The 17581-nt window shown below is 37.3% G+C and overlaps 1 protein-coding gene across 4 annotated transcripts in view; it reads left to right on the top strand.

Moving 5' to 3' along the window:
- Positions 1 to 4745: 4745 nt before the first annotated feature.
- The window catches only part of TMEM184B (transmembrane protein 184B), a 35487-nt gene continuing 22651 nt past the window's right edge, over positions 4746 to 17581 (top strand). Inside the window, exons 1-3 of one of the 4 annotated variants that reach the window (XM_026694884.2) lie at positions 4746 to 5068; positions 11474 to 11703; positions 16596 to 16761. In XM_026694884.2, coding sequence (XP_026550669.1) covers positions 11503 to 11703; positions 16596 to 16761 — 367 coding nt within the window. In that variant the 5' untranslated portion in view covers positions 4746 to 5068; positions 11474 to 11502. Of the gene's footprint in view, positions 5069 to 5227; positions 5247 to 7423; positions 7441 to 11473; positions 11704 to 16595; positions 16762 to 17581 lie in introns of those variants that run through there. The other 3 variants (XM_087968316.1, XM_087968317.1, XM_087968315.1) reach the window with 3 other exon arrangements.

Here is a 17581-nt window from a genome sequence, read left to right on the forward strand (position 1 = left end):
GAAGTGCCTGGACTCCTGATTTTCTGTGCTTGACATAGGCAATGGCAAACTACTTCCAAATGATCAGTAGACCTGTCCAGGTACTTGCCAGAGTTAAACCATATTTTTTTGGGGGGAGGGGGGCAAATCACCTGATAATATTGTTTAATAATAAATGCAAATGTCATTTAAATGCAAGAGTTTATGCTGGGGACAGAATATGCTGGATATGGTGAAGGTACTTATCCTTATATACTAATTCAGAGCACTTAAAACTTTCAATCAGTTGACAATTGATTCAAAAACTAACTACTATATATGGAAAAATGGTCAGTTAATAAACAGAAGGCCCAATGAAATGGCAAGATTAGGAGCTAATTAAATAGGATAACTCCAAGATTGCGACAGCAATCAAAGGAGAAATGGTTCAGAGGAAAATCTGAATAAAATAAGAGTATCAAGGGAATTTTTTTTTACATGGTGTTTGGATTTTTAAGGGAGATTTTTAAGATTACACTAAAGACTACAAGAGCCAGTTTGATCTAGTGGTTAAGGCATCAGGCTGGAAAACAAAAGACTGTGAGTTCTAGTCTCAATGTAGCCATGAAAACTGGCCAGGTGACTTTGGGACAGTCATTCTCTTTCAGCCCAACCCACCATACAGGATAGTTCTTTTGGGAAAAACAGGAAGAGGAAGATGTGTTAGATATGTTCACTGTCTTATTTATAAAAATACTAAAAGTGGAATATAAATAAAATAAAAAATAATAAAATTATGCTATCAAAACATTTTGCAGCCCTAGATAAACAACATTTCTAGATTTTTGTCTTTACTGTACTATATCCAGAACTGAAAATTATCTAGCTACATCACTCAGTAAGAGCGCACGCATTCTATAATAAGGGAAGGATGGAACTGAGAAATTATTAAGAATATGAAAAAATATTTGATAGGAAAAACAAGACCAGAAAGAAGAGGAACTAAAATCCTGGTTCATATTCATTAGCCAGTAGAAAATACTCTGGTTTGGGAATGGGTAACATGTGCTGCAGTATAAAGCAGGCAGCAGATCTCTGAAACTGGGTTTTCCAGGAAGAAAAATCTGTTGTACTGTTGAAAGAATTGTCCATCTGGGTTCAGTTCCAAGTGAACTGGAAACATGATGACTGCTTGGAAAGATGGTTTAATGGTGGACAGGACCACATTGTTCCTGGGCCAAAAAAGTACACGGGTGAGAGAGGGACCGAGATTTATAACCTCTGTTGGGCTTTGAACTTGCTTCCTGTTCTTGTGGCAAGAAAGGTATCCTGATTGGTTGTCAGACTCCCATGGGGCCATGCAGGGGTAACTTTGTAGGTTGTCTTCTTGAGTCCCAAGTCTGGTTGAATCTTGCTGGGTGATGTAATCTTCCCATGTGCCATGTGCTGAGATGGGTAGAGGGCTAATCCTATCATGTCCTAGGGCCATGTCTTAATCCCATCACACTGGAGCTGAAGGTCTTTTGGATTGTAGATAAGATGTATTTTGTCTTTCTGGAACTATTAACAAAGGTGGGAGCCACTTTCCAAGAGCATATTTCTCCTTTTCTCATCCAGGAAGGTATAATATTCTGCCTTTTTAATATTTCTTAGAATATTTCATTTTTCTAAGAGTGGGTAGGTGCCAACTTTCTACAGCACCAGCAATTCTGCACAAATACAGCCTTCACTTGCTGTGTGAAATATAAATGGAATTAGGATTAGTTTAGAAATATATAATTTGACTTTGGAATTGGAATTCAGTAGGAAGTTTCTCAGAGGCTGGGGAACTTAGTTACTACTGCAGAGCTGCTGGCAAAGCTTTATGATATCACCAATTCCTTCCCCATTGGTTGGAGAGGAAGCACATATCTGTACAGGAAACATAGAAACAAAAGGAGAGAAGGAAAGCAAAAAACAAGAACAAAAAACCAAGGACCAGCATGCTTCAAGCAGCAACACAAATATTTACACACACACACTATTTCCTCTGTGACTTTGATTATCTTCCCTTCTAAAAAATTATTCAGCCTCTGCCATTTAAATCCCCAATCCTTTCCCAGCAGCAATTTCTCCTTGAGTACCCTGAGTGTAAGGCAACTATAAAAAAAAAAAAGTCTTTGGAAAACAGACACTCCTTGAAAGAGAACAAAGATTTTAAAAAGGGTCAAAAGCAGAGGTGATATTCAGCAGGTTCTGACCAGTTCTGGAGAACTGGTAGCGGAAATTTTGAGTAGTTTGGAGAACCGGCAAATACCACCTCTGAGGGGAGATTTTACAGTATCCTTCCCCTGCCACGCCCACCAAGCCACGCCCACAGAACCGGTAGTAAAAAAATGTGAATCCCACCACTGGCCAAAAGGATTACAAACTACAAGCTTCATGGATCCTGGAGTAACTGATGGGTGGGGGAGTAAAAACAGAAATATACATCAATGATTATAAGCTCATCCCTGGCATCCAGGAGACACTGAATTGGGAAGCCTCATAAAATAGGTCAGCAGACCCACAGTCCTACTCCTAGATAGCATGTGTGAGTGGTTCTCCTAAATAGACTCTGCCAAATATGAATAGAAAGCCTTGTGTCTTCTGACAGATGGCACTATTAGCCTAAAGATTGGGGGTGGGATTTGCTTTGGAATGGCATCTGCCACAGCACCTTCAGTAGGCAGAGCAGAGGCATTATCCATCAACACATGCCATGAAAGTCAATGTGGTATTAGCAAACCAAGTGTTGGGCTGGTACTCCAGTCTCCACCGTGAAAACTCCAGGAGTGATTTTAGTTACTCTTTCCACCAATCTCACACAAACTGTAGGGAACGAGGATGGAATACTATAGATACTGCTTTGAGCTTGTAAATGAAAAAGCAGGATTTAATTCTAAGAAATAAATCCTCATGGATCTTAACAGATATTCTGAAGAATGTAAGATGCAGGGATCACATGTGAAGCTAAATTTAGATTTACTTCAAGGATGGTATATTCATGTTATCTTGCCATCACATAATCAAAAGCTAATTCTGTTATGATGCGTGCTCAGCTGTGATAGCAGTTGAAAAATTGCTACTGTGGGATGTAGAGGATATAATCTGGATGTCAAATGTATAGTTCCCAAGAATGATGGGGCAAAATGACAACCCATTATACTTTCTTTCAGGATGCTGCACGATCCAGAGAAGATAGCAAAGCTATTGCCACAGAAATGGATGACCCATTTGAGATTAGAAGTTACTTTTCTTCCATTCTTTGGATATATATGCCTTGTTCTCAAGTCCCTTGATTGAGATCTGGACTCAAGGGAACCATCTTTTTGGATGAAAATTCTCATTTATCTCGACATTAGCTTTGTGATTCAATGGACTCAAGGTATAAAGATATGCTATAGTGTTTAATGCTAAATGGAAGCTTTTATTTCTGTCTGTCTGTCTGTCTGTCTAATCTATATGTTTATCTATTTATCATCATTTATCTATTGTCTATCTCTATTTTCAAATATATAAAGGAAGTTGGTCCAACATATCTGGACTTCAAAAAACAGGCAAACATTTGCAGTAAAGATATCAGTTTTGAGAAGGGCAAAGGCTTTAAATAAATAGAGCAAAAGGGTAGTGCAATGTGTATCCGCATACTTATGTTTGTGCTTATACTTGAGGATGTGTGAGAGGGAAAGAAAGAAGGTACCATCACACCCATATTAACATATTTTTTTCTCAAATCCTTGCCTCAGATATTTCTTTCTCTCTGGCTTCAAGAGCATCCCCTAGTGTCGTCTTGCAACAAGATCACCAAGAAATATTTTATTCATATTATCAATCAACAATAGGAATAGTGAATTAAGTGAAAAACTGCAATATTTTATTCATTAAACAATGTTTTTTTTTCCTTTCCAGTTTCCACTTTCAAATCTGGTTTACCAAGACCAAGACTTTCTAGATTAGAGATTCCTAAACGGTTTCATTGTAGAGCAATGCTTTCATTATTTATTTTTGTTGATGGTAGTGTTTGGGTTTTTAAGGGAGATGTGTATATATTAAGATTACACCAAAAGGAAGTGTGAAAACAAAATGTTTTGGAATCCCTACTCTAGATGCATATCCCTAGTTTATCTTTACCATACTATATCTATCAACCAAAAAATATCTAACTACACGACTCAGAAAAAGCACACATATTAACTTCATTGGCCAACAAGAAAACTTTCCCTAAAACATAAGATGCCTGAATTCTAGAATTTCTCCAAAATGTTACAAAGTGGACAACAAATTTGTAGTACTCTGGGATTCTTTGGTTGGGTTTGCAGATTACATAAAGCATAGTTGGTGATCATTAAAATCTAAAGAAATTAGATCTAACTTAATCTCACGCTCTATTACCAGACTGCCTGCAACCTAAAGATCCAATGAGAAGCCCTTCTCTCATATGTTTATATTTTGAAGTACAAATTGAAACGGATGTTAAATAATTGAAACTGTTCTTGGACTTTCGCTCCAAGAACAAACTGTTGAAAGATGGAGAGCGAGAAACACACGACGCCACATCGGTAAGCAGCCGCGTCCGCCGCGCTGAGGCCCATCGGAGAACCTCTCTCCGAAGGCGGGTGGGAAATGGGAAGCGGGGCTAGGAAAAGAGGAGAAGACGGCGCCATCTCCTGAGAGGCCACTGGTTATGTCACCCGCTTGTGGCTCCTCCCTCTCCCTCTCCCTCTCAGTGAGCGAGGAGGTGTTCGAAAAGGAAAGCCAGAGCCTTTGCGCCTGCGCAGTAGAATTTCTCGGCTTCGTCCGTACAATTTGTCGTTCTTCCACCCTCCCCCTTTCTTCTTCCAAGCCCGTTAGGGCCGCGGCGGTGAGCCCCAGTGGAGGATTTACGAGTGGCTCCGCGACGGGACGGAGAAGAGCTGCCAAGCCACGGAGTTGACCGGGGAAACCTCGGCCCGGCCATGGGGTCCTGAGGGCCTTTCCCTCTGCCGGTTCCCTTGAGCCCCGGAGGGTCGGGTTCCCTAGCAAGAGAAGGGAAGGGGAGCGGCGGCAGCGACGGCGGCAGGGCGGCTGGTGTTTGCAGTGCCTCGTGGCGGTGAGGGCACAGTGGGAAGGTGGAGGGATGGGGAGGAGGAGGGATCGGTGCTGAGATGATGGGCATAGCGGCAAAGGCTGAGAGCGGTGGCCTGACTTCCCCGGGTGGGGTGAGGAGTTTATTGCCCGGCACTTGGAGCGGTGTTGACGGGCATCCGGCCGCGATAATAATGCTCAGAGTGAGTTGAGCGTAAGAAAGATGTGGAAAAGCGAACGGCAGCAAACTCCTGCCCGGGATTGATGGCGCAGGAGGATGGGAGGTCCTGGGATACGCTTTGGTGTTGCCCACTTGTGTGGAGCGGCAGTAGGAATAGCCGTGGGTGGTGAGTAGGCACTGCCTAGGAGGTCTAAGCAGATCAACGTGGCACCACTGAAAGTGGGTTTGGAGTTACCTATCAGCAACAGTATCTGGACTCAATTTGTGATAATAAGAGTATGAGTTTTACAGGTAGTCCTCAACTTACAACCACAATTGAGCCCAGAGTTTATGTTGCCAAGTGAGAAATTTGTTAAGTCCCATTTTTCGACTTTGCTTGCCTATTTGTTAAGTGAATCACTGCAGTTGTTAAATTAATAACATGGTTGTTAAGTGAATCTAGTTTGCCCATTGATTTTGCTGGTCAAAAGGTGATCACATGACACACACCCCGCCCACACTATAACCGTCATAAATGTGAGTCAGTTGCCAAGCATCTGAATGTAAATCATGTGACCGTGGGGATGCTGCAACAGTCGTAAGTGTGAAAAATGGTCATAAGCCACTTTTTTCAGTGCTGTTGTAACTTCGAAGATCACTAAGTGAACTGTTGTAAGTTGAGGACTACCTGTACCTATATAAATTGACAGCTCAGCTTTTTTTCAAGTGAAGTTAAAGCAATTTAAACATTTATAGTACAGAATGATAACCCCATGGTTTGTCCATAGGTGCAGCATGGTTCTTAAGTACATTGTGTGGGGTTAAATATGGGTACTGTGCACAGTGAAACAAAAATAAGTTTTGATAGGAATGGTTGTAGGAGAAATGGCACATTTAGTGCCACATTACTGATGGCTTGTGTGATTACCTGACTAATTATGTACACTTATCTAGGACATACTTTGTTCTTTCCATCTGAGAACTTGCATGTAAATACTAAAATTTGAAGGGTCATCATTTTTTTTAAAAAATGGAGAATGTTTATATAAGTTAAGCATGCTAATTTAGAAAATCTCTTCCTCCAATCTTTCCACTAGTTGAATCTCCTACCTTTTTCATCCACTTTCAGTGCTATCGATTATTCCCTGTCGCTTGACAATGGAAATCATGACATACTTTAAATTTAAAACCCCATATTTCAAAATACAGAAATGCCTATTATTCTTACTAAGTAGAAATCTATTGATTATGTAAAGTATTAACTGTACACAGTATTTCATAGCTCAGCAGCATATCTTCATTTTTTTCTAATTTTCATTATCAGCTAAATGTAAGTCAGTCTTCTGAAAAGAGTAAATAGATATTATTGTATGTTACTGTATATAGTGGTCAATTACTTTTTATATCTTAGAAACAAACTCTAATGATCAACAGCAGCAATTCCTTAAAATTGCTGCCAAGGTATCATAGATGCCAAGGAGAAAGAGGGCAATAATGAACTAATGAAGACAGTATACATTAACTTATTTAAAATTACTTTATGCCTACCTAATTTGTTCTTGAAAAATTACATTTAGAATTACACTTAGATTTCTATCAAGACACTTAATCCTGTTTAATCCTTTGGGAGTGTTTTTAAAAACTAATCTAACAGTGGTTAAAAAAAACAAAGCAACAATAAGATGGGATGGAACTAGCAAATCACAATTTTCAATACATGGCAGATTACTTTCTGAAAGAATAATGCCGCTTTGCATTCATATTGTCAACTTATCAAAGTTGTATTGTATTGTAATTAGAATATTAGTGTCTGATGTAATTTGACTCAAGCTTTTCTGACTTGGAGTTTCATTTTTAATAAAGACAAACTAGCAACAAGCAAAAGTATTCAGTGCAGGTTAGTTTTGTTTGTCAATGCAAATGCTGAATGAGAAGGCAACGGATTAGCTTGTGTCCAGGGAGTATGAACATGAAGACTTGAACATGTAATGCAGCATGGTGATCATTTTAATCATCCCTGTGGGATGCAATTTACTGGAAACAAATAGAGGAGGGGTGAATTAAAATTCTATCTGCTGCACAATATGCTTTTAAACATATACCCTATATTAATATTGTTGCTCATGTTATGTTATACAGTAACATTTAGCCTTGATCATATTTTGCAGATTAAAAGCATTTATGTTGAAAACTATTATATATGAAACTATGTTACAGAAATTGCAGAAGTTGTACAGGTAAATCTCAATTTACAACCACAATTGGGACCAGAATATCAGTCACTAAATGAAGTTGTGAAGCAAGGCATCGTGATTGGAGCTGGATTTATGACCATTTTTACTGCATCAAACCTGGCTTCCTCAGTTGACTTGTTGGAAGCCAACTAGGAAGGTTTTAAATTGTGATCACATGACCACAAGATGCTGTAGCTGTGGTAAATGCTAACTGGTAGTGTGACAGCAATACAAGTGCAAGTCAAGTACAGGCTGTCACTTTTCTGAAGCCGTCATAACTTCAAACTGTTGTTAAGTGATAAGTCATAAATTGAGATTACCTGAAATACTCTAAGGCAGGGATGTCAAACTTAATTTCATTGAGGGCCACATCAGAGTTATGTTTGACAGGGGGACAGGGTGGACATGGCTAGCTCAACATCACTCGTGTTGGGGGCACCTGTGGTGGCCCAAGCACTTGGCCAGTGAAAACACGCTCCCAAGCTCCATTTTTGGCTGCAACAGCATCCTGCAATCCTCTGCCAGCAAAAATGGAACTCTGTTTTCACTGGCAGAGGCACTGCGAGCCGGTCCTTTATATTTCCAGGGCAGCCCTGCAGGCCAGATCTGGCCCCTGGGCCTTGAGTTTGACACCTCTGCTCTAAGGCATGTTTCCAGCTATTATGTTCTGCAGCAGTCATATATTTTCTTGCATAGAAGGCTCATCTTATATATAAAGATCTTTAATTAAGTACTGTACATATTGAAAATTTAAACATATAACATTACTTTTCAACTTATATTTGCTCACATACACACCTGTCTAACTTTCTTTTATTTGAATTAGCCCCTTCCACCCATATTAGTTATTTCTGTTTTTTAACTTTTTTGCACTGTTCCATATGCAAGCAATCAAGTTATTTTACATTATTCATCTTCCTTCTATGTTAAATAAGTTATGCAGATCAACAGTGAAAGCCTTTTTTTACCAAGAAATTCTTTTTCAAGAGATTTTTTCTCCTCTATTAACTTCTATTTTCTTTTGCTGCATGTGTTGGGGAGGGGTTTGTAAAATATATGTATGTGATATAGTCAGGACATTCTTTTTTTGGAAAGACAGGAAATTAATCAAAAGGGAGTAGTCTAGTTACAACTTACTACTTTTCCTTTGAATCTATCAGACAAAGGCTACTGTAGGGTGTGTCTATTTCCTAGCATCATTATGGCAATCTATATTCACAGTATTAAGAAACAAAACAGAAACTGAATGCTGCAAGGAGATATTTGTTTTCATAAACTGTTCAAGTTAGAATAGAAATGGGCATAGTTTCCCCCCCCTAATTCTTCAAAATAATATCCAGTTATTTTTGAGATAGATCAACTAAGTGGATTTGTATCTAAGGTTGTTTTGAATAATCAAATTCTTTAGTTCTAGTTACACAGATTATTTATCAACAATAAAGCATGTTGTGGTAGTTAGTTTGTGGGGCTTAAGATATTTATTATTATGTCTTCAGTTATACAAGCAAGACTAGAAGCTTTAAACCTCCTACCTGTCCAGATGGAGAAGAAAAGTCAATTCTATCAGCTATTCAGTACTACATAGCGCCACTCACTCAAAAACAACTACTACATCTACAACAATACAAATTCTATACAGGTAGTCCTCAACTTATAATGATTCGTTTAGTGAGTGACTGAAGTTACAACACTGAAAAAAGTGACTTATGACTGTTTTTCTACCCAACTGTTGTAGCCTCCCCAGGGTCATGTGATCAAAATTTGGATGTTTGTCAACTGTTTTCTATTTATGATGGTTGTAAAGTCCCAGGGTTATGTGATTCCCTTTGTCCACCTTCTGACAACCAAAGTCAATGGGGAAGCCAGATTCACTTAACCATATTACTAATTTAACAACTGCAGTGATTCACTTAACAACTGTGGCAAGAAAGGTCGCAAAATGGGACAAAACTCACTTTAACAATCATCTCTCTTAGTAACAGAAATTTTAGGCTCAATTGTGGTCAGAAGTCGAGGACTACCTGTAATGTTTCTTTGATCCTAGTAACAGAGAAAAAATACTTCTGTTTTCCTGATTTCTGTTACTAAATACTGAAAGCTCAAAAAAAAAAGTAATAATTTGCACTACTATTCCGTTCAGGTTTTCTATCTCTGACATACTTAGGATCAGTGAAGAAAGCCCAGGTACAACTTTGGGACAAAGTTCAGAGCATCATTTAGGAAAATTAGCAGAAAGATTCCCTTATTCAGCAAGACTGTTTTATTTTGGGGGTTTTTTGCATTTAGGTGAAAGTAAAATATATTTTGCAAAGAAGGCACCCTCCAATATCTGTTCTAAAATAAATAGTTCTAAAATATTTAACTTCACCATTATTCATATATTTTCCTTTTATCGACTGTTTTACAACCTTCACATTGTCCTACAATCATGTGATCAAAATTTCAGCACTTGGCAACTGGTATGTAATTACAATAGTTGCAGGATCCCGAAGTCACATCTTTACAGATTCCCAGGGGGCTTCCCACAAGCAAACTCGGGGGGGGGGGTGTTCAGATTAACCGCTTAACCGCTGTTTGATATGACCACGGCAAAAAAAGGTGATAAAATTGAGCAAGTTTCACTTAATGATTGTATCACTTAGTGCAGAGGTCTCCAACCTTGGCAACTTTAAGACTTGGGGACTTCAACTCCAGATCCTCAGCCAGCAAAGCTGGCTGAGGGATTCTATTTATTTATTTTATTTTATTTATTTGATTTGCCAGTTGTTTACAAGATAATAAGTATAAGTGTATACATAGTTGTGAATACATGAAATGGGTATATATAAGAAAAATAAAAGAAGAATAAGAGAAACAATAGGACAGGGACGGTAGGCACGTTGGTGCGCTTTATGCACGAGTTGAAGTCCCCAAGTCTTAAAGTTGCCAAGGTTGGAGACCCCTGACTTAGTGTACCAAGTATGATCATAAGTAGACAGGTAGCTCCTGACACCATTTGTTTAATGAGAGTTTAAAGATACGACAGTGATGAAAAAAGTTATTTCCAACCACTCCTCGCACTGTTGCAGCATTCCTGCAGTCATGGGATTCAGGCACTTGGCACCCAGCATGTATTTATGATGGCTGGAGCATCCTGGCAGCAAGTCATTGTCATTTGTGACCTTCCCAACTAGCTTCTGACAAACAAGTCAATAGGAGAAGCAAGATTCTCTTAATGATTTGTTTAATCGCTGTGAGGGGAAAAGGTTGTAGAATTGGGTGTGGCTCACTTAACAACCACAGAACTTAGTGACAGAAGTTTCATGACCAATTGTGATTGTAAGTCAAAACTATCAGTATTGTAGAGTATAATTTCAGGATTTTGACATTATTTTGTCCAGAATAAAAATCAACAGGCCAATGTTGTTGAAGAAAATACAGTAACTACCTGAAGGATATTTTAATAGCCTATTTTCTGATTACATACACACTTGTCTTGTAAGGCTGGTCTCTAGTGAAGTCTGTCAAGTATCAGAACTTTATATCATTTTTAAAAATGAACTGACTATGGAGATTATTACATACTGTAGATGTAAAAGCATCTAGCTTCTCTTTAGTATCACATCATAATCTCATTTGTATATTATGCTTTGGATTACTGCTGTTTCTTTTTTGGAGGAAAGGTTGTATCAATTTCAGAAATGGATTTATATATGTATTTAGTTATTTACTGTGCTTATAAACCACATAAATTGAAGACAGTTCTGAGCAGTGCACATCTCAATATTTTATAGATTGAGTTAAAACAAATAATGCAGATTACATTTCTACAGTGTAGTTTCTTCTGTTCTTCTGTGTTTTTTAAACTCACGGATAACCATGCTGTGTATATCATAAATGCATAAATAGGTTGTATCAATTATTTCCTCTCTATGTTTAGCATTGAAAGCAATTTTCTCCCCAAAATGCATGTAGTTTTGTCCTAGCATTTTTGGATTATGTCTTACGTTATTTCAAGTCATTCTGCTGATTTTTTCCTCTTTTAATTTTCCTGTAGGTTTGAACAACCAAAAAAAAAAAAAAAAGATGATTGTAGTAACTGGAGCCATGTCAGTGCCTGAGTCGGAATTCCCTGCCAGCACTCCTGCCACAGCCCCTAATTTATCCAGGATGCCTGAGGATGGCAGCCCCACTGCAGTGGAGCAGCCAATATTCCTAATGACAACAGCTGCCCAGGCCATCTCAGGTTTCTTTGTGTGGACAGCTGTGCTGATCACCTGCCACCAGGTAAAACAAACAAGTTTAACATTTTGAATTGCTCTCCATCAACTTCATCTAGAGAGAAGGAGCTTGTTTTCCAAAGTGTTGTTATTCCATTAATATATCTCAGTCTCCGTTCAGCTATAAGCACTTTTGTTTTGCATGATGTAATATCCTGCAGTATGTATAAGCTGATCCTCAACAGTTTCAGTTCAGGATTGTCAGAGGTGTCAAACTCGTAGTGTCATGTTGTCATCGTGTGACATTTCTTCCCTTTGTTGAGCTGGGGTGGGGGGTGGCCTGTGCATGATGCATCCGGCCTGTGGGCCACCAGTTTGATACCCCTGATATAAGCAATCCTCAACTGAGACTGTTATAAGAGGGTACAATATATGTAATTGCATTAAGCTCTAAATCAAAAATGGAGGCCGGGGATTAACAGAGTACCTGGTAACATGACTTCAGGTTACAACTACATTGTGTACATACAATCACAATTGGGACCAGAATTTGTGTTGTAAGTTGTTGTAATAGTGAGTCAAGTTGGACCCAATTTTATGACAATTTTGTAACAGCCATTAAGCAAATCATCATGGTCATTAAAAGAATCGGCTTCCCCAATGGGCATTTTTTGCCAGAAATAGGCCAAAAAGCTTGCAAATTGTGATCACTGGATACTGTAGGTAGTTTTAAGTGTGAGATGGTTGCCAAGTGCCCAAATTTCAGTCATGTGGGAGGTGATGCAGCAATCCTACATACAAGTATAGGTCGAAAGTCACTTTTTCCAAGGCCATCATAACTTTGTAACTCTCATTAAATGATTGATCATACATCAAGGACTACTTCTATGTGCAAACAGTCTGAGGGTGTGAAATTACATATTTCTTACATACAGCATAGAGCTGGAAGGGACCTTGGAGGTCTTCTAGTCCAACCCCCTGCTAAAACAGGAGAGACTATACCAATCATTAGTTGCCTCTGTTGGTCTGTCCACAAGAAGGCACCTTGTAGCCAGTATGGATTTAAGGCAGGCCCATCTACCTAGTGGTTAGCACAGTTCTGTGTTATCCAATTGTTACATTGGGCTGACAGGATTTTTAAAGGGCCATGTCCACCCTCCGGATAACAGGTTCCATTTTACAACAAGGAAGATGAAGCCGATAAATCAATCTTCTAAGCAAGATTTTACTGCATAGTGACTGGTTTTATTGTACTCACAGATCTCTTGTCAGAACAAAGGGCTACAAAGCATGCTGTTTCTCTTTCCTTCTCTTCCTCTACCGTGTTTTCTTGTTTTGCATTTTTTTCCAAGCTGTCCTATCTGCAATTTAGAGCAAAGGCATTGCTTCATATATTTTATATGACTTGGATTTTGAATTATATTTTGATTGAACAGCTTTCCTGGCAGTATGGAAGGGTTACTGCTTCTATGTTGTTCCAAATCCTCTGCACTTTTAAGAGAAAGTAGGTCACTGTAATTCAGAGTGATATAACTTGACTTTGAGCACTGATAAACTCATGGCAATAATTGTAGGACAATTTGTTTTTTGAATAAACAGCTTTTTTCTACCAATGGAAGTATGATTCTTTAAAGAAGAATTTCAATGTTTTAAAATGAAAACTGTTTATATTTTGATTTTATATCTAGGAGGTTACTCTTGAGATATATGGTTAATTTTTAGTTCAAGTTTTGTGAGTATTCTATTGATTGAATGCATAATTTAAATACATACTTTTAATTTATTTTATAGTAACCCTTCTGCAACATTAAATTTAGAGGTGGGGAGGCTACAAACCTGATATGCATTCAGTCTCCAAGTTTTTTAAACTGGTCCTTTCTCCAGCATTGTTTTCCTTAATGTACAGATGTGATCATGTTTTGATACCTTGTTTTTGGACAATCGAAAAAAAGTGCATGGGGCTTTTTTCCCCTTTAGTTGCAATACAAATGATTATTGATGATAATTCCTTAAAACAAGGTTACTGAAAAAGACAAATGTAAATCAATAGTGTATAAGAGAAATAAGATTCAAAATTTTGCAGATATGCCAATGGAAATTGAAATGACTAGGAAGCTACTGGTATGTGTATTTTTTTTCAACTTGCTTTTTAATTTATTATGCCCCCTTCTTTTCAAAAAAGGAATCTAGATAGTAATTTATAGGAAAAAGTGGAGGAGTATGAAATTTATGAAAATCAAATATCTCTTTTAGTTTTTAAAACAATGAGGCAAATGGTCATTTCAGGCCTGGAGACATTTAGATAAGGTGGGGTGTGATGGGATAGGATAAGATAGGACCTTTATTATCACTTTTTTCTGTGAACACACTGGCACACATTAAAAAATGAAATTGTAATTCCCACTTTCAATACACACACACACACACATATATATATTAATCACACTCTATTTTGAATATATAGCAGAAAAAAGAGTCTATTCTATTCTCGAACTCTTCATCATTTGTGGTATATAAGTAAAGCACATCACTCATGATAATATATTTGGCTAATTTAGGAATGTTGTACATTTAATTATATAGGGATAGGTGGGAAGATGAGATGATGAAAAGCTGTGATTCATAAGGTTTAACAACCCTTTGGCATTATCTTCCCGCTTTGTACCTCTGTTGGTCTTAGTACATGGAATAAATAGCAATGTTTGATTCTTTCTTCCCATTCTATCTGTCATCATCATTATGACTAATTTCACTGCAGTGAGAAGAAGAGATAAATCCACTTTTCTCCCACCTTAGCCTTTATACCACTAGTCTAGCTGCTGACTTTTATAGATACCACTGCAAAACAAATACGACTTTCTCTTTTGCAATATTATACCTACATAGGTAGACTCTGCCATTTATCAATCTTGTTGAGCGCTTTTTAATTGTTAGATAGTGACTATCAGTTACAATTTCTGCATGCTGTTGGTGGATTAGGATTTAGAAGTGGATTACTGTCACTGCCCCAGACCAAGAATAACTTTGGTAATTCTTCCAATATGAATTATTGTTTCACACCTATACACAACATCTTGCCAGACTTGCCAGACTGAGTTCACCATGAACATGTATATGTGAACTATTAGGGGGCTTTTACTGAATATCTAAAATTACCATTTACTCCCCTGGAATATACTCCTTCACTTCTGAGGATCCATCTCTTTACTAAATTCCATCACATCTTTTTATTAATAAAAAGTACTCTTATCTTCATTTATTGAGGCAGAAGTAATTGATCTTGTTAATTCTACTTCAAAATGTGACCTGGTCCTTGGATTAGGTATACATGACTCTTAATTTAATTCTAGACTACAGGAAATGAGAATTCATGTTCCATTATCTATTTACTGTTCTAGAATTGGTACAAAAGATTGTCACGGGTACCGATCTAACAGTTTTTAAAGACATCCATTGATTGTCTATAGATTACAGATGTGATTTTATAGTTAAATGAGTGTTGTATTTTCTAATTGCCAGATGCTAGGAATAAACAAAAAAACTATAGTTTGTAAGTCTTCCAAAGTATTTTGTTGGCTATCCATGAAAACAAGATGAAACTTTTAATCAACCAAAACAAATTTCCTATGCAGTTATTTTGCATGGTATTGTTATATTAACTATATTCTAATTAAAAGGTTATATCAAAGGTTTGATTTGAACTGTTTGAAGCAATAATTGAACATTTCATCTTGAACACGTTCCTATTTTGAATATGAAACACGACATGCTCCCAATGACCAATTTCACCCTCAAACTAGTTTTGTACTTTTAATGAAATGTGACATGAAGTTTCACAGAATGATTCAGATCAACTTGTTTGTGTACAAAGAAACCTCTTTTTCTTTTTTCAGTGGTTCCTGTATTGAAATACTTGGTATTTTGCTATCTAGAAAAACATTTAGCCTGGAAAAAGCCTATTTCAGAATTATAATTAATAATAAACATTTTCCACCCAGTGGAACTTATAGTGGAAATATGCTGTTAAATTAAACACAGAATTTTAGGCATATTTTTTAAATTATTGTAAAAATTGAACTTTTTGGCTTTTGAAAGCATGATGTACATTAATGCCTGTTGCAAATTTAAATGTGTTCAATAGTGTTTCCTGCTTCTGGTTTTCAAAAATACAATAGAATTATAATAGTAATCACATGATAAAATGCATTGCCACAACACAAAGATGGGAATAATCTGCTGTATGTAATGTGCATTTGTGTTTTAGTACTATATTGAAACTGTGTTTTTTAGTACTATATTGAAATTGTGTTTTAGATAGGTGACTGATCAGGTTGTAAGCTGTATCTAATTAGTCTGATAGTGAAGCTGTTTGACTTTCCTATCTTTATCTTTTACTAGAAGACAGAATTTTGTGACTAATCATAGATTGCATCCTGTTAGATCAAAATACAAGCATGAGAGGGTATACTTTGAAATTAAAATTAACCCCAATGGAAAAGAATGTCATTATAATACCCAGTGCTGCTTTTCCTGTTTTGTGATATCATTGGAATTTCACTGAAAACAACATTTACGTCTTCATCTTATATGAACTGCAGGATAATTGCTTTTTTATTAGATTAAAGGTTTTATGGAGAATATAATTGAAATGGTTTTGGAGCATGTTGTATGTTTACTAATTAGTTTTGTAAGTCAATCTCACAGGTTATTTTCTAGAATAACATTAGAAGGGTAATATGATCTATATCAAGTTCAGTTCCTGGAGAAAAAGCAGAATCTAACTATAATCAATAAAGACACAACTTCCAGTGAACACATCTGACTATATTATTATCTTCCAATATAAGAAAGCTAGGGAAAAATACTCTAGTTTGGGGTGTCCAGTTGTTTGAGTTTTGCATTGATTTTCTTTACTTCATGATTGGTTTCTGATCACAGCCTCCATTTTCTCTTATTTAGATCTACATGCACCTTCGCTGCTACAGTTGCCCCAATGAGCAACGCTATATTGTCAGGATTCTTTTCATTGTTCCCATTTATGCTGTTGACTCTTGGCTCAGTCTCCTTTTCTTCACCAATGACCAGTACTATGTTTACTTTGGAACAATACGGGATTGTTATGAAGGTAAGGTGTTTGAAAGCATGGGAAGTGGGAAAAAGGAAAGGATGGTAACCATATTAAAAATGATATGATGTTGTTTCTCTTACATTTGATTCTGTGAAAATACATGCAGTTTCTGACCAAGATAATAAGACATCCATAAGCCCTCCCTCAGTATATCACTTACTGACAATTTATTTCTGGGTTCCAGAGTTGAAGTTCTCTGAAGTAGCCAATTGGGATATTGGGAGAAAAGGTCTTTTTTTTTTACAGATAATGTTTGTGATATTGTACAGTAGAGACAAAGAGATGTAAATAAATATTGCTTATTATGTAGAAAAGGAAGCTACATATAAACTGACAGGTATTCTAGATTCTCTGGGTGCAGGACAGAACCCCATTGTACATGCAGCTGAAAGGCACTTGTTTCTGGGGTCTGTCTGCAAACACCCCATGCGGCAAACATTTCTTGCCAAAATCCTGCTTGGATTTCAGGATGAACTTTTTTCAGCTAGCCTGTAGAAACTAGAAAGAGTCCTGTTGTCTCTGGGGTCTGGCTGCAAACACTATGCTACAAACAGTTTGTGTCAAAATTCTGCTTGGTTTTCAACACAGACCTTTTCCAACCAGTCCTCAGAAATTAGAGGGAGTTCTTCTCCAGGAGTGGGATTCAAATTTCTTAACAACTGGTTCTGTGGGCATGGCCTAATTTGAGTGTGTGGTTGGTGGTCATGTGACTGGCTGGGCATGGCTTGTATGTAAATATTATAAATATTTATGTAAATATTGATTTTTGTTTTATGAAAAAGAACAACTTTTACCCAAAATCAGGCAAAGCAGGCAG

This window comes from Notechis scutatus, chromosome 6 (genome assembly GCF_049901735.1).
Source record: "Notechis scutatus isolate UNSWTSFEM ecotype Mainland chromosome 6, rNotScu1.2, whole genome shotgun sequence".
In the NCBI taxonomy this organism is placed as follows: domain Eukaryota; kingdom Metazoa; phylum Chordata; class Lepidosauria; order Squamata; family Elapidae; genus Notechis; species Notechis scutatus.